General features: G+C 36.8%; 2 protein-coding genes across 7 annotated transcripts in view; both read left to right on the forward strand.

The window, feature by feature from the left end:
• Positions 1–9,345, forward strand: part of LOC124718888 (1,5-anhydro-D-fructose reductase-like) — a 99,865-nt gene extending 90,520 nt beyond the window's left edge. For all 6 annotated transcript variants that reach the window (XM_047244528.1, XM_047244533.1, XM_047244530.1 and 3 more), the window contains exon 8: positions 9,131–9,345. In XM_047244528.1, coding sequence (XP_047100484.1) covers positions 9,131–9,173 — 43 coding nt within the window. In that variant the 3' untranslated portion in view covers positions 9,174–9,345. The remainder of the gene's footprint in view (positions 1–9,130) is intronic.
• Positions 9,346–24,949: 15,604 nt separating this feature from the next.
• Positions 24,950–25,549, forward strand: part of LOC124718958 — a 78,773-nt gene continuing 78,173 nt past the window's right edge. Inside the window, exon 1 of the mRNA XM_047244626.1 lies at positions 24,950–25,118. Within this exon, the coding sequence (XP_047100582.1) occupies positions 25,039–25,118 (80 nt within the window). The 5' untranslated portion in view covers positions 24,950–25,038. The remainder of the gene's footprint in view (positions 25,119–25,549) is intronic.

Below are 25,549 nucleotides of genomic sequence, written 5' to 3' on the forward strand. Positions count from 1 at the left end.
ATTGCATTGGAACTACTGACGGCCTCGGGAGAGCCAATCCTGACAAAACTCTACCATCTGGTGAGCAAGATGTATGAAACAGGCGAAATACCCTCAGACTTCAAGAAGAATATAATAATTCCAATCCCAAAGAAAGCAGGTGTTGACAGATGTGAAAATTGCAGAACAATCAGTTTAATAAGCCACAGCTGCAAAATACTAACACGAATTCTTTACAGACGAATGGAAAAACTGGTAGAAGCCGACCTCGGGGAAGATCAGTTTGGATTCCGTAGAAATACTGGAACACGTGAGGCAATACTGACCTTATGACTTATCTTTGAAGCTAGATTAAGGAAAGGCAAACCTACGTTTCTAGCATTTGTAGACTTAGAGAAAGCTTTTGACAATGTTGACTGGAATACTCTCTTTCAAATTCTAAAGGTGGCAGGGGTAAAATACAGGGAGCGAAAGGCTATTTACAATTTGTACAGAAACCAGATGGCAGTTATAAGAGTCGAGGGGCATGAAAGGGAAGCAGTGGTTGGGAAGGGAGTAAGACAGGGTTGTAGCCTCTCACCAATGTTATTCAATCTGTATATTGAGCAAGCAGTAAAAGAAACAAAAGAAAAATTCGGAGTAGGTATTAAAATCCATGCAGAAGAAATAAAAACTTTGAGGTTCGCCAATGACATTGTAATTCTGTCAGAGACAGCAAAGGACTTGGAAGAGCAGTTGAACGGAATGGACAGTGTCTTGAAAGGAGGATATAAGGATATAAGATGAACACCAATAAAAGCAAAACGAGGATAATGAAATGTAGTCGAATTAAATTGGGTGATGCTGAGGGAATTAGATTAGGAAATGAGACACTTAAAGTAGTAAAGGAGTTTTGCTATTTAGGGAGTAAAATAACTGATGATGGTCGAAGTAGAGAGGATATAAAATGTAGACTGGCAATGGCAAGGAAAGCGTTTCTCAAGAAGAGAAATTTGTTAACATCGAGTATAGATTTAAGTGTCAGCAAGTCGTTTCTGAAAGTATTTGTATGGAGTGTAGCCATGTATGGAAGTGAAACATGGACAATAACTAGTTTGGACAAGAAGAGAATAGAAGCTTTCGAAATGTGGTGCTACAGAAGAACACTGAAGATAAGGTGGGTAGATCACGTAACTAATGAGGAGGTATTGAATAGGATTGGGGAGAAGAGAAGTTTGTGGCACAACTTGACTAGAAGAAGGGATCGGTTGGTAGGACATGTTTTGAGGCATGAAGGGATCACAAATTTAGCATTGGAGGGCACCGTGGAGGGTAAAAATCGTAGAGGGAGACCAAGAGATGAATACACTAAACAGATTCAGAAGGATGTAGGCTGCAGTAGGTACTGGGAGATGAAGAAGCTTGCACAGGATAGAGTAGCATGGAGAGCTGCATCAAACCAGTCTCAGGACTGAAGACCACAACAACAACGTTATGAAGATCGTATAAAAGTAAAATTAGTCACAGTACGGTATTGAAAATTATGAAAATGGTCTAAAAACTGCTTTATAGTTGCATAATGTATCACATTACAGTCATATTTATTAATAAGTGTAGCAATAATTATTTTTTATTCTATGTTTCTGTAATGCTTGGTCATAGAACTGGTGAAGCATTGTCTAGGAATCTTCGATTTCTTTCTTCTGAGAAGGAAGTTGCTACTCGCCATGAAGTGGAGATGCTGAGCTGCAGATAGGCACAACAAAAAGATTTTCACATTTAAAGCTTATGACCAACGGCCCTTGTCAACAATAGACGCACACACACACACACACACACACACACACACACACACACACACACACACAAATGCAGCTCACACACACGACTGCAGTCTCAGGCAACCCAAACCACACTGTGAGCAGTAGCACCAGTGCATGATGGGAGTGGTGAGTGGGTGGGGGAAAGGAGTCTGGGACGGGAGGGGGAGGGATAGTAATGGCGTGGATAGCCGACAGTGAATTTCTGCAGGTTGGGCGGGGGAAAATGAGAGAAATAGAGAGAAATAAATAAAAAAATAATAAAATAAAATAAATGACTGGGTGCGGTGGTGGAGTGATGGCTGTGTAGTGCTGGAATGGGAGCAGGGAAGGGGCTGGATGGGTGAGGACGGCGACTAACCGAGGTTGCGGCCTATTTCTCTCCTTTTCTACTACTTCCTTCCCCCGTCACCACCTCTTCCCTGCCCGCCGCTCAACCTGCAGCACTTCACTGTCTGCCATCCCCACCATACTATCCCTCCCCCTCCCCTCCCCAGCCTCCTTTCCCCCACCCTGTTGCCACTCCCATCGTGCACTGGTGCTGCTGCTGCAGTGTTGTTTCAGTTGCCTGAGACTGCGGACACGTGTGTGAGTTGCGTTTGCGTGAGTGTGGTTTGTATGTATGTGTGTCTATTGTTGACAAAGGCCATTGGCCAAACGCTTTAAGTGTGAAAATCTCTTTGTTGTGCCTACCTGCAACTCAGCATCTCTGCTACATGGTGAGTAGCAACTTTCCTTCTCAGAATATTGTTACATTCCATCCTGGATTTTCCATTGTTTGATTCCATTTCTTTCTTCTTTAGAAAAAACGTTTTTTTAGTGGCTTTTATTTCCTGCATACCTTCTTTGCTGTTCTAGATAATTGCTATTCATTTTATGTTGCTGATCATTTTATGTAATGTTGGATCAAATTTTTCAACCTGTCTGCTTTAGAAGTTCTCTACCTGTCAGTTGATCCAGTTAGTAACAAGTTTTGAGTTTGTCATGTTCAAATAATTGACCACCAATCCATTTTTTAAAATGCAACCAAAGGTAATAACCACCTGGTGCAGAGTCAGAACTGTAGGGTGAATGATCAGAAAGTTCCCAACACAAACAATGAATCTTTTCATCAGTACAGGCAACAGTGCGTGGGCACGCTTTGTCACGAAGGAATACTACCGCATATGACAATTTCCTCACACCGTTAATATTGGATGGTATGTCTCAGTTTGGTGTGCATTGCCCATTACGTGTCAGCTGTAATTATTGAGCAGCATTCCATGAAATCAACCTAAAGCATGCCTTTCTCATTCCAGAAAGTGGCAGCCATAATTTGCAACTCGAGTAAGAAGAGTACGCAATTATTTTTCTTTGCAAATTTAAATGTTAAAACTGCACTGACTGCTCTTTTGATACTATGTCAGTGTAGGGCATCTGAATCTAGTTGCCTGTAACAGTGTGAGACAAATTCTCTCCATGTTGTCGGTAGTGGACATTCTTTGCTCTTTGCTGTAATGGATGGGTGTCACAGTTCATCATTGTGAGGTGGGAGAACATTGCTTCGGTCTGTCAGGATGATATAGCTGCTCTCCTGTCCACGTACTGTGGGTTTGGTCAGCAGGCAGGGCTCGAGACTGTCAGAGGTAGCTGCAGCGAGACCAATAGGTCGCAGTAAAACTATTTATCGTTACGTCGAGCAGGAGCCGATACGGGTGCTTGGTCTCCTCTGTCGGGTGTGATCGGTGACGGTTCACGACAGCTTCCTATCTGGAGCAGAGAGGATGGTCGTGCTGTAAAGCCGCATACTCTGCTGGGAGTTTGTGTGATGACAAAGCACTTGTGGTGATTGGCCGGTACCCGTGCAGTGCCCTCGTGTGCCAGTGACTTCACTTACTACAACTTGTGTCAACTTGGCAAAGGTTTTGTGGGCAGCCCGGCAGTGTTGAACCTCAGGACTAGACGAGTGTGGCAGACAGCTGCCTGGTAGAGGCTGTCTGACCTGACACAAAGGTCCCCTCCAATCTGCACTCTATCGCAGTACTCTCACCTGCTGGTAAACTGTCGAGCATACCCCTTTGTAGCATCCCTGTGTCGAGTTATTTTCCTGTCCGGCAAGGTATTGCGCAGAGCCGATTGATGAAATGCTGTATCGACTTATTGTTATGGCAGTGGTCCACACATCGACGTAATGCAGAGGGCAGTTAGCAGGGCAGGTGTGTGATCAACCACATACCTTCAGACAGTATGAGGATCACTGTGTTCCAGAATTACTCCACAGCCCTGTATTCCACTTGCATTGTGACAGTGTGTCACTCGGTAACCATTTTCAGTACTCATGTTGCCTACAACTCACTACATCTGAGTTTTGTGATAATTGTGCAAATAATGGAGCATCTGTCGTGAGAAAATTCGTAAGCCACAGCTCCGATGGCCATCTGTTGATCAGATCTTTGTTTCTGGCCCACTCCTCCACGAGTTGCACGATTTGTCAGTCTGGATACTATGCCTGACACTAGGTTGTTTATCATGCGGAGTTAAGCTACCACTTTCCAAGTCTTTATTTATTTATCATATGGGAACAACAGCAAACAGTGACAAGTACATAAAATTTAATTATACATGTATAACTAGTTAAGTATTTACATATAGTCTAGTTTTACTTTTTGGCACAAATTTTATACACATTTTTAAATTGTGAAAATTACTAACTTAATATTACTGACTACTTAACTGATATAATTGCAAGTTTAAAAAGCCAGATACATTTAATCATATTTCAATATAGCAGAGATGCTGAGCCGTGATAGGCACAATAAAAAGATTCACACAGTCATAACTTTCGGCCATTAAGGCCTTTGTCAGCAGTAGACACACATACACACACGCACGTGCACACACACTCACGCAAGCGCAACTTGCACACACGTCTTCAGTCACAGAGAGCTGAAACTACTCTGCCAGCTCTCTGAGACTGCAGATGTGTGTGCAAGTTGCACTTGCATGAGTGTGTGTGTGTGTGTGTGTGTGTGTGTGTGTGTGTGTGTGTGTGTCTACTGTGTCTACTGCTGACAATGGCCTTAATGGCCGAAAGCGTGTGTGTGTGTGTGTGTGTGTGTGTGTGTGTGTGTGTGTGTGTGTCTACTGCTGACAAAGGCCTTAATGGCCGAAAGCTTTAATTGTGTGAATCTTTTTATTGTGCCTATCGCGGCTCAGCATCTCCGCTATATGGTGAGTAGCAACTTTTCTTCTCTTGTATTGTTACATTCCATCTGGATTTTCCATTGTTTGATTTAATTATATTTCAATATCTAATGATTGAAGCCAACTAACAGCACAGGGAGTAGCATTAACAAAGTTATTATATGGCCCAGGACTCTTCCTGTGAGGACAGTCTCTAACATATGTTGAATAGTTTGTTGTTAGGCCCCACAATCACAGGCTGATGGATCTCGGAGTCCCCACTTGTGCACCATAGCATTGCACCTGGCGTGGCCAGTTCTTATTCTGTTCAGCCTTGTCCACTCACTTCTCTGCAGATGAAATCCTGGTAGGCTGTCAGTTGGATCTCGGACACCTTGGTGTGCTATTGTTGCAGCATTCCACATTTGCACCACGCAAACCTACGTTTCTAGCATTTGTAGACTTAGAGAAAGCTTTTGACAATGTTAACTGGAATACTCTCTTTCAAATTCTAAATGTGGCAGGGGCAAAATACATGGAGCGAAAGGCTATTTACAATTTGTACAGAAACCAGATGGCAGTTATAAGAGTCGAGGGACATGAAAGGGAAGCAGTGGTTGGGAAGGGAGTAAGACAGGGTTGTAGCCTCTCCCCGATGTTATTCAATCTGTATATTGAGCAAGCAGTAAAGGAAACAAAAGAAAAATTCGGAGTAGGTATTAAAATTCATGGAGAAGAAGTAAAAACTTTGAGGTTCGCCGATGATATTGTAATTCTGTCAGAGACAGCAAAGGACTTGGAAGAGCAGTTGAACGGAATGGACAGTGTCTTGAAAGGAGGATATAAGATGAACATCAACAAAAGCAAAACGAGGATAATGGAATGTAGTCGGATTAAGTCGGGTGATGCTGAGGGAATTAGATTAGGAAATGAGACACTTAAAGTAGTAAAGGAGTTTTGCTATTTAGGGAGTAAAATAAATGATGATGGTCGAAGTAGAGAGGATATAAAATGTAGACTGGCAATGGCAAGGAAATCGTTTCTCAAGAAGAGAAATTTGTTAACATCGAGTATAGATTTAAGTGTCAGCAAGTCGTTTCTGAAAGTATTTGTATGGAGTGTAGCCATGTATGGAAGTGAAACATGGACAATAACTAGTTTGGACAAGAAGAGAATAGAAGCTTTCGAAATGTGGTGCTACAGAAGAACACTGAAGATAAGGTGGGTAGATCACGTAACTAATGAGGAGGTATTGAATAGGATTGGGGAGAAGAGAAGTTTGTGGCACAACTTGACTAGAAGAAGGGATCGGTTGGTAGGACATGTTTTGAGGCATGAAGGGATCACAAATTTAGCATTGGAGGGCACCGTGGAGGGTAAAAATCGTAGAGGGAGACCAAGAGATGAATACACTAAGCAGATTCAGAAGGATGTAGGTTGCAGTAGGTACTGGGAGATGAAGAAGCTTGCACAGGATAGAGTAGCATGGAAAGCTGCATCAAACCAGTCTCAGGACTGAAGACCACAACAACAACAACTTCTTTAATGTCAAACCTCTTACTGTTCCTTTCATTATGCCACAGTGGATTGCAAGATTTTAAGGAGTCTGGGGGAGGATTGTTCAAGACTGTATGAATTGAGAGGTCTTGTGGGTAGCTGGTGTGGTGTAGTTTCCTCCATTCTCGATCGATTGCTTCTTGGTGTCGCAATTGAGGTGGTGGGATGTTACTGACTGGGTGCAGCCAGGGGATTGAAGGGGATTTTAATGTGTCTGTAATAATCCTCACTGACTCATTCAGGTGTATGTACAGCTTCTTTGTGTGGGCACTATGTTGCCACACTGGAATGCAGTATTCAGCAACTGGGTACACCAGCATAAGTACAGTAGTACGTAGAGTCGATGCGTCGGCACCCCGTGTTGTACCAGCTGGTTTCTTTGCAACATTGTTTTCGGTCTTTTGTTTTTGGTTTGTTTTTGCCAAGTAATTTTTATATGTCAGAGCCAATCTAGTGTGACACCAAGGTATTTAGGCTGGAAATTATGTCCAACCTTTTGTTGGTTTTTCAAGTTCCCTGTGAGTCATTACTGTAAGCCCATAAACCAGTCGCTATTCTTGACGAATCTGAATGTCTCGAGATCCTTTTGCACATAAACATTGAATCACAGTGCACCCTTCACACCTGGTTGAATCAACAGTTTTCAAAGGCATTCTTTTTTGCTTTCACTTGCAGCCAAAGGACTGTTGTTATTGTGGTCTTCAGACCAAAGACTCCGCGCTAGTGTGCCGCGTGTATGCCTCTGCATATCTACTGCCACTTACATGTACTTGAACCTGATTCCGTATTCATCCCTACGTCTCCCTCTACAATTTTTACCCCCTGAAACTCCCTCCATTACAAAACTGGTGATTCCTTGATTCCTCAGGATGTAGTCTGTCAGCCAATCACTTCTTTTAGTAAAGTTTACCATGAATTCCTTTTTCCCCCATTCCTCTGGGGTATTAGTATGGAGTGTAGTCATATGTGGAAGTGAAACATAGACAATACACAAATTACACAAGAATGGAATGGAAGTTTTTGAAACGTGGTGTTACAGAGGAATGTAGAAGATTAGATGAGTAGATAGCGTAACTAATGAGATACTGAATAGAACTGGAGAGATAAGAAATTTATGGGACAATTTGACTAATAGAAGGGGTTGGTTTATATGGCACATTCTGAGATGACAAGGGATCATCTATTTTGTATTGGAGGAAAGTTTGAGGGGTTAAAAATTGTACAGGGAGACCAAGAGGCGAATACAGTAAGCAGATGTATGTTGCAGTAGTTATTCAGAGATGAAGAGGCTTGCACAATATAAAGTAGTGTGGGGTGCTGCTTCAAACAAGACTTTGGACTGAAAACCACCACCACCACCATCTCATCCCTCTAATTTTCACGATTCTTCTGTAGCACCACAATTCAAAAGGTTCCTCTTGTTTGAACTGTTTATCATCCATGCTGTTGTCTGAACTGTTTATCATCTATGTTACACTCGCATATAAGGCTATGCTTTCAGACAAATGCTTTCAGAAAAGACTTAGTAACAACTAAATTAATTTCCAGTGTTAACAGATGTCGCTTCTTCAGAAACACTTGTCTTCTTCGTGCCACTCTACATTTTGTATCCTCTCTACTTCTGCCATCATCAGTTATTTTGCTGTCGAAATAGCAAAACTCATCTCTTTTTGTAATCTGATTCCCTCAATATCACCTGATTTTATTCAACAACATTCCATTACCCCTATTTTACTTCTGTTGATGTTCATCTTGTATCTTCGTTTCAAGACATTGTCCATTCCATTCAACTGCTCTTCCAAGTCCTTTTCTGTCCCTGACAGCATAACAGTGTCATTGACAAACCTCAGATTTTTTATTTCTTCTCCCTGAACTTTAACTTCTACTCCACAATTTTTCTTTGGTTTCCTTTACTGCTTGCTCAATGTACAGAATCAATAACATCGGAGATGGACTACAACTCTGTCTCACTTCCTTCTCAGCCGCTGCTTCTGTTTCATGCCACTCAACTCCTATAACTGCCATCTGGTTTCTGTACAAGTTCTAACAATATTTCACTCTCTGTATTTTACCCCTACTACCTTCAGAATTTCAAAGAATGTAGTCCAGTTAACAGTATGTCGGGCTTCCTCTAAATCTACAAATGCTATAACCATGGTTTTCCCTTTCTTCTACTTATCTTCTAGAATACATCAGGACCAGTATTTGTTTGTGTGTCCCTTTCTATATGTGGAACATAAACTGACTTTTCCTGAGCTCAGCTTCTAACTGTTTTTCCATTCTTCCACTGTTTCAAAATACTGACTTGTGTGGCTCTGTAAATAATTAATACATGGCACTGCAACATTGTTTTGAGCTGAATGCTGTTATATTTTAACAAATATCACCCTTATTAAAGTATTACAACTGTTATGTTGTGGTCAGATGAATTTCTTGTTGAAAGCTAACAAGAAATATATCAAACAACAGCATAATAGCCCGGAATATTTTAAGAAGTGTGTCTTTTATGGATGTAAAAGTTTAAATTTTACTATTAGCAAATGGCCTTTAATTTTATAATATGCCTCATAGCTTCATTTAGTTGGTGTTTGTATTATTGATTGCTTTTTCATCTTTCTTTTTCCCTATTCCAGAAGAACAAAACATCCAGAGTATCCATTCCACGAGAGATACTGATACTTCAGTACTTGCAGCACTAGACAATGTATTGGAAGCTTTATCAGGGACGTCTCATGAAATTAATTCTTGGCAGCATATGTGATTGCTGCCTTTTCTGCAGACATTTATAACAAAATTTTTGTGATTATATATTCTCTAATGAAAAATACAAAAGTGTGTTTTTAGTAAATTGCTGTTCTTATTTGAGAAGACTGAATATTTCCCACTATATCCCTTCTCAACTCATATACCTATATATATTTTCATGTTTGACTGTGTGATGTAAGTTGTTATTCAGATAACATGGTTGTAGAGCTTAGAGCAATAAATGATAATTATTGCAAGCAGTTTCAGTGATCTTGTCATTAGACAATTGTCATTTTGAGAAAAATTGTACTTCACATCTTCACAAAGCTGTGTCAGCTGTTCTCACCTCCCAACATCATGCAGAGTAAATCTGTGGAGCAGTGGATACAATGTCATCAAGATGTGAATTAACACTTACCGTGCGGCTGCCGTAATATTACGTCGCGGGCGGAAACGAAGAAAATGCGGCCGCCGTAATATTACGTCCCGCCGCATTCCACATTGTTTTAGTGTTTCAAACGCATTGTTAGCGTTCCCGCTACAACCTGTAGGTTCTGTAATGCTTGTAGTTCATCATATGAGCGCTAGGTCGCAGCACCTAGTGAGATAATGCGATATATCCGTATGTATTTCCGAACGAATTCACGTGTGTTTTTCAGGCGTATGTTACGCGTTCTGTGGTATCCTGTCGTTTGTTTACCGTTGATTTTGGCGCTAGTATTTTGGTTTTAGCTGGTTTATCTTCTTTTTACTCACAATGGCGAGTCATGAGGATGCAAAACTTTGAAAAATGATTGAAGAAGTACTTGCTGAACCTACTGATGATGATTTTTCGGATTTCGATAGTGACAGTGATTACGAAATGCCGGAAAATAACGATAGTCGAGGTAAGTCTAACATCTTACTAAATCGATGCAGAACAAGACAGTTCATGTTGCGATTTGTTCTGTTACGTTCTGTATTATTTCAGACACAGATTTGCCTTCAGATGAAGGCGAGCCAGCGCCTGTGTCCCCCCCCCCCCCCTCCACTCATCATAGAAAGAGGTCAAGATTGAGTGACATTTCAAAGGATGACTGGACTATTGTGGATCAAACACCAAACATTTAGTTATTTACAGGGTCTCATGGTGTGCTAAATAATGTAGGACTCGGTCAGTCTAGTGAATATTTAGATTGTTTTTCTCATTTTATAAATGACAATTTCAATTATGAAGGAACAAACAAACCTATATGCTAGACAGAAGCTGGCCACACTGAGAGCACAAAACAAATTAGGGCCCAATTCTAGATTCAAGCAGTGGAGGACGCTAACAATTGCTGAAACAAAGACGTTTCTGGCTATTATCCTCCACATGTCAATCAGTGAGAGGCCAAGTATGGCCAGTCACTGGTGTAGTGATCCAGTGGTTAGCTGCAATTTTTGCCCCAATATTATGCCAAGGGACAGATTTCTGAGTATTTTGTCTATGTTCCACATAAATGACAATTCAAAGCAAAAAAAGAAAGGTGAAGTAGACTTTGATGCCCTTCATAAGGTCAGGCCTCTTCTGGATGATTTGGTAAGGAATTTCAAAGAAAGTTATCAGCCAGGTGAAGCGTTAACCATTGATGAAGGTATGTGTCCTTTCAGAGGGCGTGTAGGTTTCAAAGTTTATATGGCTAATAAGCCAAACAAATATGGCATGAAGCTATACATTCTTGCAGAATCCAAAACTGGGTACATATACAACTTTGAAGTTTACCACGGAAGGGACGATAAGCTGGACAACAGTGTTTCTGCAGTGGTAAAGAGATTGCTCGGCTCACTCCAAGGTAAGGGCCACACTGTATATGTTGACAGATTTTACACCAGTGTTCAGCTAGCCGAAGAACTGGCTAGACCCTCAAAGAGGGTAAACTCAAAAAGGGTGAACAAATATTTCGCCTCACGAATTATGTGCTAGCATTGCGATGGAAAGACAAGAGGGATGTGTGGGTGATAAGTACCAGGCACACGTCCTCAATGTTGCCTGTTGCTACAAGAGAAGGCAATGAGAAGTTGAAACCAGTGGCAGTGCTGGATTACAACAAACATAAAGCTGGTGTAGACCTTTTTGATCACAAAACAGTGAAGTGGTGGAGAAAGCTTGCCTTCCACTGTATAATTATGGCAGTTTCCAATGGTTGTATTTTGCACAATTGCATCAATGAGAAGAAACTGAGCACTCCTAAGTTTGTACAGGAGGTCTGTACTGCAGTAGTGTTACAGAGAGGAGAGAGAATTGAGGATTCTCATGGATCTGCATCGATTCCTTGATTGTCGCAGAAACATTTTCCGAAACGTGTGGAAATGGCAGAAGGAAAGAAGAAAGCACAAAGGCGTTGTGTAGTGTGTAGTGGAAAACAAAAGAACATTACTGGGAAAGCTGGGAGGAAAGATACTTCTTATGAGTGCAGTGAGTGTAATGTAGGTTGTGTGTCACCCCGTGCTTCAAGCTTTATCACACTGTGGTTCACTATGCAAAATAGCTTATGTGTATGTAGCTATGCTTTATGTGCAAATGGTATAACAAACGTCTTTTCTGTGTCAAATGATCACTTTCCAAAATTTATTTCTTCTTTAAATTGAATAAAGTAGTAAAAATAAATTTTTGACAAAAATTTATTTTCGCAAAATCGAGGAGAAATCCGCATCACTTCTCGGAAACAGTATATGCCCCATACACATGACTGTTAACCCATGTAAAGTTGAAACCTTAAAGTTTTAAACCATACCTGTAGTTTTTATGTATCTCTAACTTAACGTCCTTTACAGCTATTTAAAATCTGTTGAAAATAGAAAAAATCAGCCAGCACACAGGGAGTGGCATGCAGTTAAGGGCTTAGCATGGTAAGTGTTAATATTTCTCTCATGATGATTGATCGGAACTGATTTTAATATTTACTATTCCCCTCATTGATCTGAACGTATAATACGATGTACCGTAGGCAAATGAGTCTAACTGTTGTCCTCAGCAGTGCAGCTTGGCACAATGGACTTACTTTGCCCATTCTCTGCAGCTACATGCGCAGTTCTCATCCCTCCGTGCTTTCTCACCGCTTCACCTCTATGCGCGGATGTGCTGTCCTATGTGATATGGGCTGTAGCTGTGGTGCCACTCTTTTTGGACACTGGGGAGTTGCTTGGAAACCAACTTGAAGATCTCCGACTGTGTGACCGTACCCGTGTTTCCGCTGCTTTCACACTTCAAATGTCGTCTTTAAGTCAGCTTCACATACGCAAAAAAAGGGTCTCCACAGCTAGTGGCGTACTGCATTTGCAATGCAGTTGCTTCTGTGAACTCCCAATTTTCAGTAGTGCAACTTAAGAGATGTAAATTTTGTTGTGCCACAAGAAGTTCAACATGGTTGTACTTTGGACACTGGGGGTGGGGGTTGCTTAAAAACCAGCTTGAAGATCCCTGTGTGTGGCCATATCTATGTTTCCACTGCTTTCACACTTGAAATGTTTTTTTTTAAGCCAGATTCTTTTAACTACCAATTTTTCAAAATACTTTAAACTTTGATTTAAGAGGAAAAAGTAAAAATATATTTTACATCATCATATGCAGCACCAATATCCTTTGGCAAGAAGACTAGATTTCATCAAGGTAATTAAAGAGCAGACACTTGAAATGTTTTTTTGAAGCCAGATTCTTTTAACTACCAATTTTTCAAAATACTTTAAACTTTGATTTAAGAGGAAAAAGTAAAAATATATTTTTTATGTAGATTCACAAGCAACTGACCTTAAAGCGACTGTCCATTTGTGAGCATCCAGCAATCACATGTACAAGCCCCTTCTCTATTGTGGCCAAAGGTAACTGTAGAAGAAAAATCACCCAAACTTTGTACCATAATCACAAGTTACGGAATTATTTAAAAAAGAAAATTATTGTCATCAAGAAGCATTATGTCCCGTTATAATGTACAAATTACCTATGCGTCTTATTGTTAGTCCATAAAAAAATCATGTCAATACTTACTCAAAAATGTATGGGGAGATGCTCAATAAATGGTCAGGTTATTTCTTCAACTATACTAGATCTAAGCAAACTTTAAATGACTACTTAGGATGCGTCTTTCAGTACCCACGATTAAGAGATGATAGAAAATATCAGTTAGCAGAAAACACCTCAATTTTTTCTCCAGAATCATTCACTATAATTGAAAAACTAAATTATGCTATGCACATAGTCCCAAATGTAGTTTTGATGGTAAATGGTTCAATGTCTCTCTTAAATTCTATGTCAACAAGAAACTGGAGTTCAATTTTTTATAATTGTACTATCAATAGAATAGAACACTGTATTCAGTGTAACAGAAAAGTAAAACAGTCATAGAGATGCCTTGGGTAAAAGCACACAGAGAAGTCAGAAACAATGAAAAAGTGGACTTGCAATGGCAGTATTAACAACAGGGATACTTTTAAGTATAAAATTACTTCATACAGAATTTTACATCATCATATCCAGCATCAATATCCTTTGGCAAGAAGACTAGATTTCATCAAGGTAATTACACAGAAGTTCAAGATCCCATTGTGACGTCAGTTCCACAAAACAAACTACAGGAGAAGAAGGAGCTCCATTTTAATATAGTTGAGGTTATCTCATGGGAAATTACCAGACCAGCTGTACCTCCTCAGTCTTAATAAGGCAGCTTATTGTGAGGAGGAAATGAAACAGTTGCTCATGTGCACTGCCTCCCATTTATTTGCTCCCTATTAAGGATTCACCATGAAGAATTACTGAAGAATCTGTTTCAGAAACGTGTACATGTCCCTCTTTCCAGTAGCAACCTCTTGGAGAGTCACCGTCTATGACATAGTGAGAAAATATCTAAACAACATATGACAAAATAGTGAACTCTGTGTTTATGATATGTTAGTTTAGCAATAATTATTCTACTACTATTGCAATACTTGAATCAACATACCTGTTGTTGTTATATGAACTGTTCAGCACCTTAACTAATATTAATATTTCTATTGTGTACTTTATCTAAATTTGTACAAGTGAGACAGTTGTATGGCAAAACAGCTGAAAATCAACGACTTCTATAAACAGTTATTGATTATAAAACTCTTTTGATTTCATCCTGATTTTGGTTTCCCAGGTTTTCTCAAATTACTTCAGGCAGAAGCCGAGATGTTCCCTACTATAAGGTCATGTACAACTACGTGTCATATCCTTCTCATACTAGACCTGTAAGTATCCACACTGTCCAGTTACATTAATGTGAGCACCCATCAAAAGCCTGAGTAACCATCTTTTGCAATACTAGATATGCAAGAAGAGGGACAGTGAGGTTCTGGAAGGTTCCAAGTGGGATGTGGAGCCATACTTAATCAAGTGCAGTGGCCAACTGCGTTAGGTTTCTCGGATGAGAATCAATGGCACAAGGAGCCAGATTGAGATGGTCCCACCGATTCTCAACTAGCTTTAAATTCAGAGAGTTTGACGACCAAGAGTATGATAAGCTCACCCTGCTGCTCTCTGAACCACACGTGTACACTGCGAGCTGTGTGAAATGTTGCATTATCTTGCTGATAGATGCCTTCATACCAAGAAAATATAACCTTCACGTAATGGTGGACATGTTCCCCAAGAATAGATGCGTATTTGTGTTGATCCATCACGCCTTCCGGAATGACTTCGTCATCCACGGAATGCCAGAAAACAATTCCCAGACCATAATGTTACCTCCTGGTTGCAAGGTGTTTGCTTCCAGATGTTTACATGCCATGCACGCCAATGTCTGGCTGTCTGGTGCAGCATGAAACGTGATTCATCTGGAAAGGCCACCTGTCACCACTCAATGGACATCCAGCTGCAGTATTGGCATGCAAATTCCAGCTTTTGTCACTGATGAACAGCAGTTAGAATGCATGAACCAAGCGCCTGCTGTAGAGGTTGATTTACACCAATATTTGCTAAACAGCCGTTTAGGAGGCATCCCAACAGTGGAACATCTGTTCACCCGTACACATCTCCACAGCCACCGTTCACCCTAGTCATCTGTGACACATGCTGTACCGCTGTAGGTAATATGTTCATAGAGTTCCGGTCTTCTACGGGTACAGCAATTTAGAGGTTGCTACAGGAGTCAATTGTTGGTCCTTTTCTTTTTTTAATTTTGTTACATCAATGACATGACACAACCCTCAAAGCCACATCTAGTAAGATATGCTGATGACACCATAGTCAGTAGTATATGTATGGGATATCTGGACCAAAGAGAATATTTTTTTAAAATTTCTCGATATGAAGCCAAGATCTTAGTTTTGCTTTTTCCCCCATTTAAAAATTTGTCTATATCCACAAACAAAATTATCATTCAATTTTTAAAAAATACAAATTTTAAAATTTATTCAAATTCAGTAACAGAACCAAACTATCTTTGTTTTGTTTTTCACCCCAATAAACAAAATTTATTCTAACAATTTTCTCTAATTTATCATTGTGTCTGAAAATATATGAAGCCAAGATCTTAGTTTTGCTGCTTCCCCCAGTTAAAAATTTGTCTATATCTGCAAACAAAATTATCATTCAATTTAAAAAAAAATATAAATTTAAAAAAGTATTCAAATTCAGTAACAGAACCAAACAATCTTTGTTTTGTTTTTCACCCCAATAAACAAAATTTAATCCAACAATTTTCTCTAATTTATCATCGTGTCTGAAAATATATGAAGCCAAGATCTTAGTTTTGCTGTTTCCCCCATTTAAAAATTTGTCTATATCTGCAAACAAAATTATCATTCAATTTAAAAAAAATACAAATTTTAAAATTTATTCAAATTCAGTAACAGAACCAAACAATCTTTGTTTTGTTTTTCACCCCAATAAACAAAATTTAATCTAACAATTTTCTCTAATTTATCATCGTGTCTGAAAATATTTAGTATAACAAACTAAAAGAAACAGAATTTTTTCACCATATTTAGTTATTAAACTTCCAGCTTTTTAAATATTGTAAGATTTATTTACTTTAAGTTCTTATAATTTAGTGAACACTTACAAACAACCATTGCTTAACTGTTAAGTTGATTTACAAGAATTTTAACTCTACCATTCATGTGCACTTGGTTTTGATTTTATGTATATAGAAAAACTGGTTTCCAAGAATTAAAACCGTAATGTTTTCAGCTTTTGTCTTCTCTAATCTTCTGATAACATTTCAAAAGGAAATGAAAAATAAAGATAACACTTTTATAACTTGTTAAAAAATTTTATTTATTTGCGTAATTAAAAATTTTCAGTTAAAATTGTATGTTGTGAATCATAAATTAAATTCTTTTTAGCATATATAATTATATATGCTATTGTATGATTAGGTATATTTTCAATAAGAAGTGCACATAATTTCATTGCTGTTTTTTCAGTAGTTAAGACATTCATTCTTCTTTTTCTATTTATGACATAGATAGGATAATTTTGAATAAAATTGAATATTTACATTTACATCGTTATTTAATTGCATTATTTTTTTAATACCTTCAAAAGCATTGAAAGCTTTTAAAAATTGTTTGGAGGATCAAGAATCCATTATTCTTGAGGAAAAACTTCAAGTCTTCAATTTTTTAACTTAAGTATTTGTAATTTAACATGATACAATAAAGAAGAATCATAAAACTGACTATTTTTTCGATTATTTTGGTAAAAAAATAAATTTTGGCACACAAGATTCAGCAAAATTACAATAATTAGTAGTATCTGGTTCAAAATTTCTTTTCCCTGTAATGCAACAAACTTTTGTTTGTAGTTCAAGGAAAGAAATGGGATTATCTGCGTTTTTTAAGACTTTCTTGTTCCAGTTCAGGGAATATTCTGGTTCATATTTATTAATAGGAACACGAATTTCCATACTTTTTACAACAATTTTGCCATCTTTTGGTGGTGTACCACTCTCATTATTAATAGCCCATTGAAGAATAGAATCTTCTTGGTATTTTCTTGAACCCCAGGTGAAATTTAGTGTTAGATCACCTTACAAAATTATTTCTTTAAACTCCTTAAAAATCCACCAAGTAATTCTAATTGATGAAGCAATTCATTTTGTTAGTTTTTAATTTCATCATTGTCAATAATATGTCCTTCAGTAGTAAAGTCATTGGACAGAAATGAAGTTAATGGAATAAGATTTGGTGAAGGAATAAATGGATGTTCTATTCTAGATAAAGTATTGTTTCCTTCTTTTTAACTGTAATAACATCAAACATTTTTAACACATAATTATAAATTAGTTTAATATTCAACTTACAATCATATGCAGAAAAATCTGTTTCATCTGTATGAATAACATCAAATGTCATATAAAGTTGTGAAAAATTAGAATGAATACATGTATCACTAATATTAATATTAATTTCTGTTTCCTTGTTACAAAGGTTTAAACTACTTTTTGTCTTCTCATTTACAGGAAATGACTAAAACTGATAATGCTCGATTTTGTTCATGATTTTTAAGGAAAAAATTATTAATTCATTCTAAAATTGCTGTTACATGAGCACCATTGAAGTCAATTAAATTCTCATCAGTAATAGTAGTTATTAAATTTTTGATAGTGTCAAAAATTGGTTACATGTATAGGATAATTTGGTTCATAAATGATTGGTCCTCCAAATTCAGAATTTGGTTTAAATGCAGAAATAATATTAGTTTCTCTATGAAAATGATCATTGTGTTTAACTAACATTCCATTAGCTAGATCAAAATTAATATTTCTTAATTCAAATGAACTAATTTTAGGAACATTATTAGCAATTGTTTTATACATTAGCTTCAGTAATTTGATTATTAACTCGTAAAAGTTGTACAATACAATCTTCTTATCTATAAATAATTTAACTTTCAAACAACTCTATTCAAAATATTATCTTCCTCAGTATGTATGTTGTATTTTTTTCCACCGTATAAAGTTTTCTTAATTTTTCGAACTGTGTTGACCAACTGGAATTTCTGTCGTTTCTTCATTAGTATATTTACTATTTTTTGTTGTAATATTTGGAGTTAAAAAAGTTAAATATAAACCAACCAGTGAAACATTTTTATAAGTTTCTTTCAATGGAACATATAGTCTTTTCTTCAGAACAGATGATTTATCAATCAGCCGAAATAATCTACTCATTAATATTAATAAAAATTATGTAAATAAATTTCAGATTGGAAACCAAAAATAAGAATTCGTGAAAAAATAAAAAAAAAACCAAACATGATGAACTTGTGCCACACTCAATTCGATGATCAGTGATAGTACCAAGTGGTTGTGTAAAAACAACATTAATGGATGATAAGTATATTCTAGCTCCAGGATGGTTAAACTGAAAATAAACTAATCATTTGTAAGTTTGTTCAAAAAGTTTCAATGAGGCAAAATATCAAGAATTTATAAAAAGATGTGAAAAAATTGAAGATAAGATGAATTAAAAATTGCTACTTGAAAATAATGATGAAATTATTCCATTAGATGAACGCAAAAAAATTCAGTTCTAGTTTATGATGATTTCATTCCTGAAAATCAAAATGTAGTAAGAGAATATTGTACTAGATTAAAGGAGTAGATTGTGTTTACTTAGCTCAAACTTATTCAATAATATCAAAACATAGGTTAGATAATCTAAACTTTTTAACTATTTTCAGGCAAGATGACACAAATTTATCATGAATTTGTTGGTGGTAACTTAAACACTGACATTTTTAAAGAAATGTGAAGCAAATGTTGGAATAATGATGAATCTGGATTATAACAATAGATGTGACAAGAAAAATTAATAATGGTAAATACAGAAAAAAACTTAAAAATTGTTTAAATTTGAAATGTTAAATAAAAGTTGAACATAAAGAGGTTGAACATAAAAGATGGACAATAAATAAAAAATGATTATTGTATTTTTATGCTAAATAAATGTTTCCAGAATACGACCCAGCAATTGTTAAAAAAGCTAAACGAAATAGATAAGTGAAAGAACAATTAAAAGAAGAGTTTAAAAAATGTAAGAAACAACCAAGAACAGATTGTGAAAAAGTTAAAACCAGTTATCGATGTAACTGAACAAGTTAAACAAGGAAAGGATGGATGATAATGTGATAAAAGCAAGTGAACAAAATATATGAGTTGAAAAACAAATGTTCCATATAGTCAACAATATTTAGAAGAATTCAACGATATTCCATTAATTGAACAATAGGTAGTGATCAAAGACATTATCCAATAAGTGAATCAGAATTACATGACTTATTTAAGATATATGAAGAAGAAGTTAATGATGGAAAAAATAAAAAAAAGCTATTAAAAAAATAAGTGAAAGAATGTTAAAATTTATCAATCGTAGTAAATCTACTCTTTTTGGATTGCAACCTGTGAATATTCAGTTGAATTCAGTTAAGATAAATTAAAAACCGATGAAAAAGAATATTTAGTTACTGATGGATTGACGAATATTTGAACTGAAAAACAAATTACTTTGGATGATTTAGGCAAGGAATTCCATTCTTTTGATTTATAAATTTATGCTATAATTTTATATGACTCAAATGTTGCTTATTCTGAGAATAAGCCAAATAAAATAAAATCGGGTTAAAGAAAATAAGAATAATTATTTGATAAAAAAATTGTTGACGATTATTTTCCTAGTTTTTCAGAAAGAATCTTACTAATTCATTTCAAAATGTTGGTGAAGATTTAATAAAAAAAATATTCAGAAAAACCAGTTGAGTATATGTGGATGAATAATGTAAGTTAATTAATTGATAGATGAACAGCCGGCCAGTGTGGCCAAGCGATTCTAAGCGCTTCAGTCTGGAACCGCACTACTGCTATGGTCGCAGGTTCGAATCCTGCCTCGAGCATGCATGTGTGTGATGTCCTTAGGTTAGTTAGGGTTAATTAGTTCTGAATTATAGGGGACTGATGACTTCAGATTTTAAGTCCCACAGTGCTCAGAGCCATTTGAACCATTTTTTTGATAGCAGAACAACAATCCTCAGAGAAGAATTAGCTGGAAAGAAAAATTATCACAATGAAAAATTACGAATATCAAAAAAGTTTACTAATGAATTCAATGATTAACAATCCAAAAGAAATGGAATTAATAATTTACCATCTGAAATGCATTAACCTGGTCGTAATTGTTATGACCCTGGGACTAAAGTAAATGAAAGATTAGAACGTGGAGATAAAGGAATAAATCCATTAGATAAAGAATGTAAGAATATGATATTTTGTATAGAGATGAAAAACAAGTAGAAAAACTATGATACTGATAAAGAACTACAAGTAGCTGCAAAAGAAAAAGCATATGCTTTAGGTTAGGGAGTCTCAGGAAAACACAAGGAGGGCTTCAGTCACAAAGGGTGCGGCTGAACACAGGAAGAATGTAGATACGGGAACCTTTGGTATAACAGTTGTAAATTGTCGTAGCTGTATTGAGAAAGTACCAGAGCTCCAAGAGCTAATAGAAAGCACTGATGTTCAAATCGTTATAGCTCAGCCGAAATTTTTGGGAAGAACTCAACGGTATTCCGAAAGAATAGGCTAAACATGGTCGGTGGTGGGGTGTTTGTTGTTGTTAGAAGTAGTTTATCTTGTCACGAAATTGAAGTAGTTTGTTCCTGTGAGTTAGTATGGGTAAGATGTCATTGTTGACAATCGGAATAATATAATTATTGGACCCTCCAATTTACATGATACATTTGCTGAAATGTTAAAAGAAAACTAGACTTTGATTTCAAACATGTACCCGACTTATACGATTATCGTTGGTGGTGACTTTAATTTACCCTTGATATGTTGGGGAAAATACATGTTTAATTGTGGAGGCACACATAAAATATCATCCGAATTCGTGCTAAACGCATTGTCTGAAAATTATTGCGACCAGTTAGTCCATGAGCCCTCGTGAATAGTAAATGGTAGTGAAAACACACTTGATCTCTTAGCAACAAATAATCATGAATTAATAACAAGCATCAATGCTGATACAGGTACTGGTGAACATAGGATTGTCGTACCGAGACTGAATATTGTTACCCCCAAATCCCCCAAAAATAAGCGAAAAATATAGCTATTCAAAAAAGCAGATAAAAATTCACTCGACGTCTTCCTGAGAGACAATCTGCATTCCTTCCAAATTAATAATATAAGTGTAGACCAGATGTGGCTTGAATTCAAAGAAACAGCATCGGCAAAAATTGAAAGATTTATTCCAACTAAATTAAGAAACGACAGTGCTGATCCTCCCTGGTACACAAAATGGGTCAGAACACTGTTGTTGAAACAACGAAACAAACATGCCAAATTTAAACAGACGCAAAGTCAACAAGATTGGCGATCTTTTACAAAGCTTGAAATTTAGTACGGAATGCTTACAACAGTTTCCAAAACGAAACTTTTTCTCGAAACCTGGCAGAAAGTCTAAAGAGAGTCTGGTCGTATATGAAGTATGTTAGCGGCAAAACACAATCAATGCCTTCTCTGCGCACTAGCAATAAGGATATTATCGAAGACAGTGCTGCCAAAACAGAGTTACTAAACACAGCCTTTCGAAATGAATTCACAAAAGAAGACGAATTAAATATTCCAGAATTCGAATCAAGAACAGCTACCAAAATGACTCACATAGAAGTAAATATCCTCAGAGTAGTGAAGCAACTTAAATCACTTAATAAAAGCAGGTCTTCTGGTCCAGACTGTATACCAATTAGGTTCCTTACAGAGTATGCTGATGCATTAGCTCCATACTTAACAATCATATACAACTGTTCGCTCAATGAAAGATCCGTACCCAAAGACTGGAAATTTGCACAGGTCACACCAATATTCAAGAAAGGCAGTAGGAGTTATCCACTTAATTACAGGCCTATATCATTAACGTCGATATGCAGCAAGGTTTTTGGAACATATATTGTATTCGAACATTATGAATTACCTCAAAGGAAATGGTCTATTGACACACCATCAACATGGGATTAGAAAACGTCATTCTTGTGAAACACAATTAGCTCTTTATACGCATGAATTGTTGAGTGCTATTGACAAAGGATTTCAGATCTATTCAGTATTTCTGGATTTCTGGAAGGCTTATGACACTGTACCACACAAGTGGCTTGTAGTGAAATTGTGTGCTTATAAAATAATGTCTCAGTTATGTGACCTGATTTGTGATTTCCTGTCATAGAGGTCAGTTCGTAGTAATAGATGGAAAGTCAGCGAATAAAAGAGAAGTGATTTCTGGAGCTCCCCAAGGTAGTGTTATAGGTCCTTTGCTGTTCCTTATCTATATAAACGATTTGGGAGACAATCTGAGTAGCCGTCTTAGGTTGTTTGCACATGACGCTGTCGTTTATCGACTAATAAAGTCATCAAAAGATCAAAACAAATTGAAAAACAATTTAGAAAAGATATCTGAATGTTGCGAAAATTGGCATTTGAACCTAAATAACAAAAACTGTGGGGTCATCCACATGAGAGCCAGAAGGAATCCGTCAAACTTCGGTTACAAGACACATCAGTCAAATCTAAAGGCCATAAATTCAACTATACCTAGGAATTACAATTACAAACAACATAAATTGGTTAGGAACACATAGAAAATGTTGTGGGGAAGGCTAATCAAAGACTGCGTTTTATTGGCAGGTCACTTAGAAAATGTAACAGATGTACTAAGGAGACAGCCTACACTACACTTGCCCATCTTAGAATACTGCTCCATGGTGTGGGATCGTTATCAGAAAGAATTGATGGAGTACATCGAAAAATTTCAAAGAGGACACGTTTTGTATTAACGCGAAATATGGGAGAGAGTGTTACTGAAGATACAGGATTTGGGATGGATATCATTAAAACAAAGGCGTTTTTCGTTGCGACGGAATTTTCTCACGAAATTCCAATCACTGGCTCCTCCAAACGTGAAAGCATGTTGTTGACACCGTCCTACGTAGGAGGAAACGATTACCACGATAAAATAAGGGAAATCAGAGCTCGTACAGAAAGATATAGGTGTTCATTCTTTTCGCATGCTATACGAGACTGAAATAATAGAGAATTGTGAATGTGGTTCGATGAACCTTCTACCAGGCACTTAAATGTCGTTTGCAGAGTATCCATGTACATGTAGATGTAGGTGCTCCAGTTGGTGGAGAATTAGCTTCAACTGCAGTTAGAAGAATAATGTATGGAAAACGAAAATTAGGACTTGGGTTAAATGTTGATCAAAATGAATGAGGAGTACAAAAATATTGTTTATTAATTTTTAATCTATATGAATGAATAACTTTATTATTCATTATGCTAGACATTCAAATGGCAAAATAGAACCAAAATCAGTAAAAGTTAATTGAATAATGAATAATTAAATAACATTCATCAGCATTTAACAGATGCACAAAAATGAAGAAGAGGAAAAAAAATTGCTGGAAATTTAATTATTAGATTAGGTATTCCTATTGTGAAAAAATTGTTGAATATTTAATGAACAAACAAGAAACGAAAAATGAAGTGGATTTTTACCATTATTATTAACTTCATTCCCATCTGCAGCAATTGTAAAAGCAGTTATAAAGAAGAAAAGAGCTGATAAAGATTTAGAACAACAAAAGAGACATTATTTAGCAATGTAACAAAAAAGAATGTATGAAGAAAAAAATTTCAAAGATTTAAGATAAGATAAAGATTTTAATCATCATATATCTAATTTTGACATATTAGTCAGTTAAATTAAAGTTATTTATTTTCGTGGTCTGATTATGATTGACCGTATTTCGCAGTTGCTTTTATATTATGTCCCTACTTAAACTGTGATGTCCTTCCATTGACTTTATCAAATCGTAAATTTCATCGTATAGAACGTGAAGCTTAGATTTCACGTATCAGGCGCCAGCGATCTCTCGCCTAGGTGTAATATTTATGCGTTTCTTTTTTGGGAGAAAACAAATCGTACGTCTGCTGTAGCTGCTCTGTCGATATTTATGAAGTTGAATGGAAACTGTTGCATACTTTTTCTCATACTTTATTTGGAAACCATGAAAGATCTCTTACTGGTAAGCAACAAATACCTGATGATCCTTTAACGAATTTTTCGATAGATCGTTACAAGTTGTACATGCAAGCACCCTACAAACTCAGTTAAATGTTTTGCACTAATGTCTTCCTTGAAGTTTTCTACTACACTCTTGAATCCTTCTACAGTATCTACCACCATCAAACGAATAATTTTGCTAACGTTAGACTTGCTATTTCTGCAGACGACATTTAAAGTAATAGAAATGAAGTACATGAAAATAGCCAGTGTGATATTAAGTTGTTGCCAACTTAACTGAACGGGAACGCAGTTGCGGGAATAACAAATCGGGGAATAAGAAGGTGTCGTACAACGCACTCTCCAACCCGTGATTAGCCTGTTCCGCGGTTAGCCATCCCTGGATTTACAGCCCAAGATTGTACAACTGGCCCATAAAACATCAAAACGGGCCGCCATCTTCATACGGCACCTGCTTACCTCGTTTTAACTGCGATGAATTCAAGGTAAACGAGTCTACAACCTCAGTTAACTTTAATCGCGATTAATTCCCTCATTTAACTTAAAACGGGGGTGGTGTATTACAATTTTTGAAAGGCCAATTTTTTCTGTTAACTTTTAATCGACCTTGATGTAATCGACAACAAGTGTCGATAATCGAATTGTACACTGTTGACATTTGAAAATTTCTGCGCGAGTTGAAAGAGGAAATCGGCGTGACATACAGTGAGTTAGTGTTAACAGAGTTCAATAGAAGATGGAAGAGTTTAAATTAAAAGTCGTCAGTTGGAGAGCAGGGCTTGGTCTTCCTCCACCAGACGAGGAAACACTGCGAAGGTTTGAGCTATTCAATTATATCCGCTTTTCCCGACAGCCACCTGTAACCATAGTGCAATTTTTTCGTTTTCTCGCTGGATTATTGCTGAATACTTCATTTCATTATTGTAACGAAAACATAATGTAATATAATAATTATCACGTTTGGGACCTACTTGACTACGCCATGTACAACTAGGGGCATTTTATGTTTTAGTTTTACCTTTTCTTATTGTTTGTATTACGTTGTCTTACAGAATAGCTCCTTTTTGCGCTCATAGGATCAAACTGTAATGGTCTCATTGGATTTTTGTGCCAGGACGAGTACACTGAAGCGCAATTTCTGCCCGTTCAATTTCTGTGTACAGTATTTTCATTCCTAAATGCGATTTCAAACTAATAATTTTATTTTCGTTTTTCACATTGGATTTCTTCAGTGCCTTCAGTCCCAT

This window comes from Schistocerca piceifrons, chromosome 10 (genome assembly GCF_021461385.2).
Source record: "Schistocerca piceifrons isolate TAMUIC-IGC-003096 chromosome 10, iqSchPice1.1, whole genome shotgun sequence".
Taxonomy (NCBI): Eukaryota; Metazoa; Arthropoda; class Insecta; order Orthoptera; family Acrididae; genus Schistocerca; species Schistocerca piceifrons.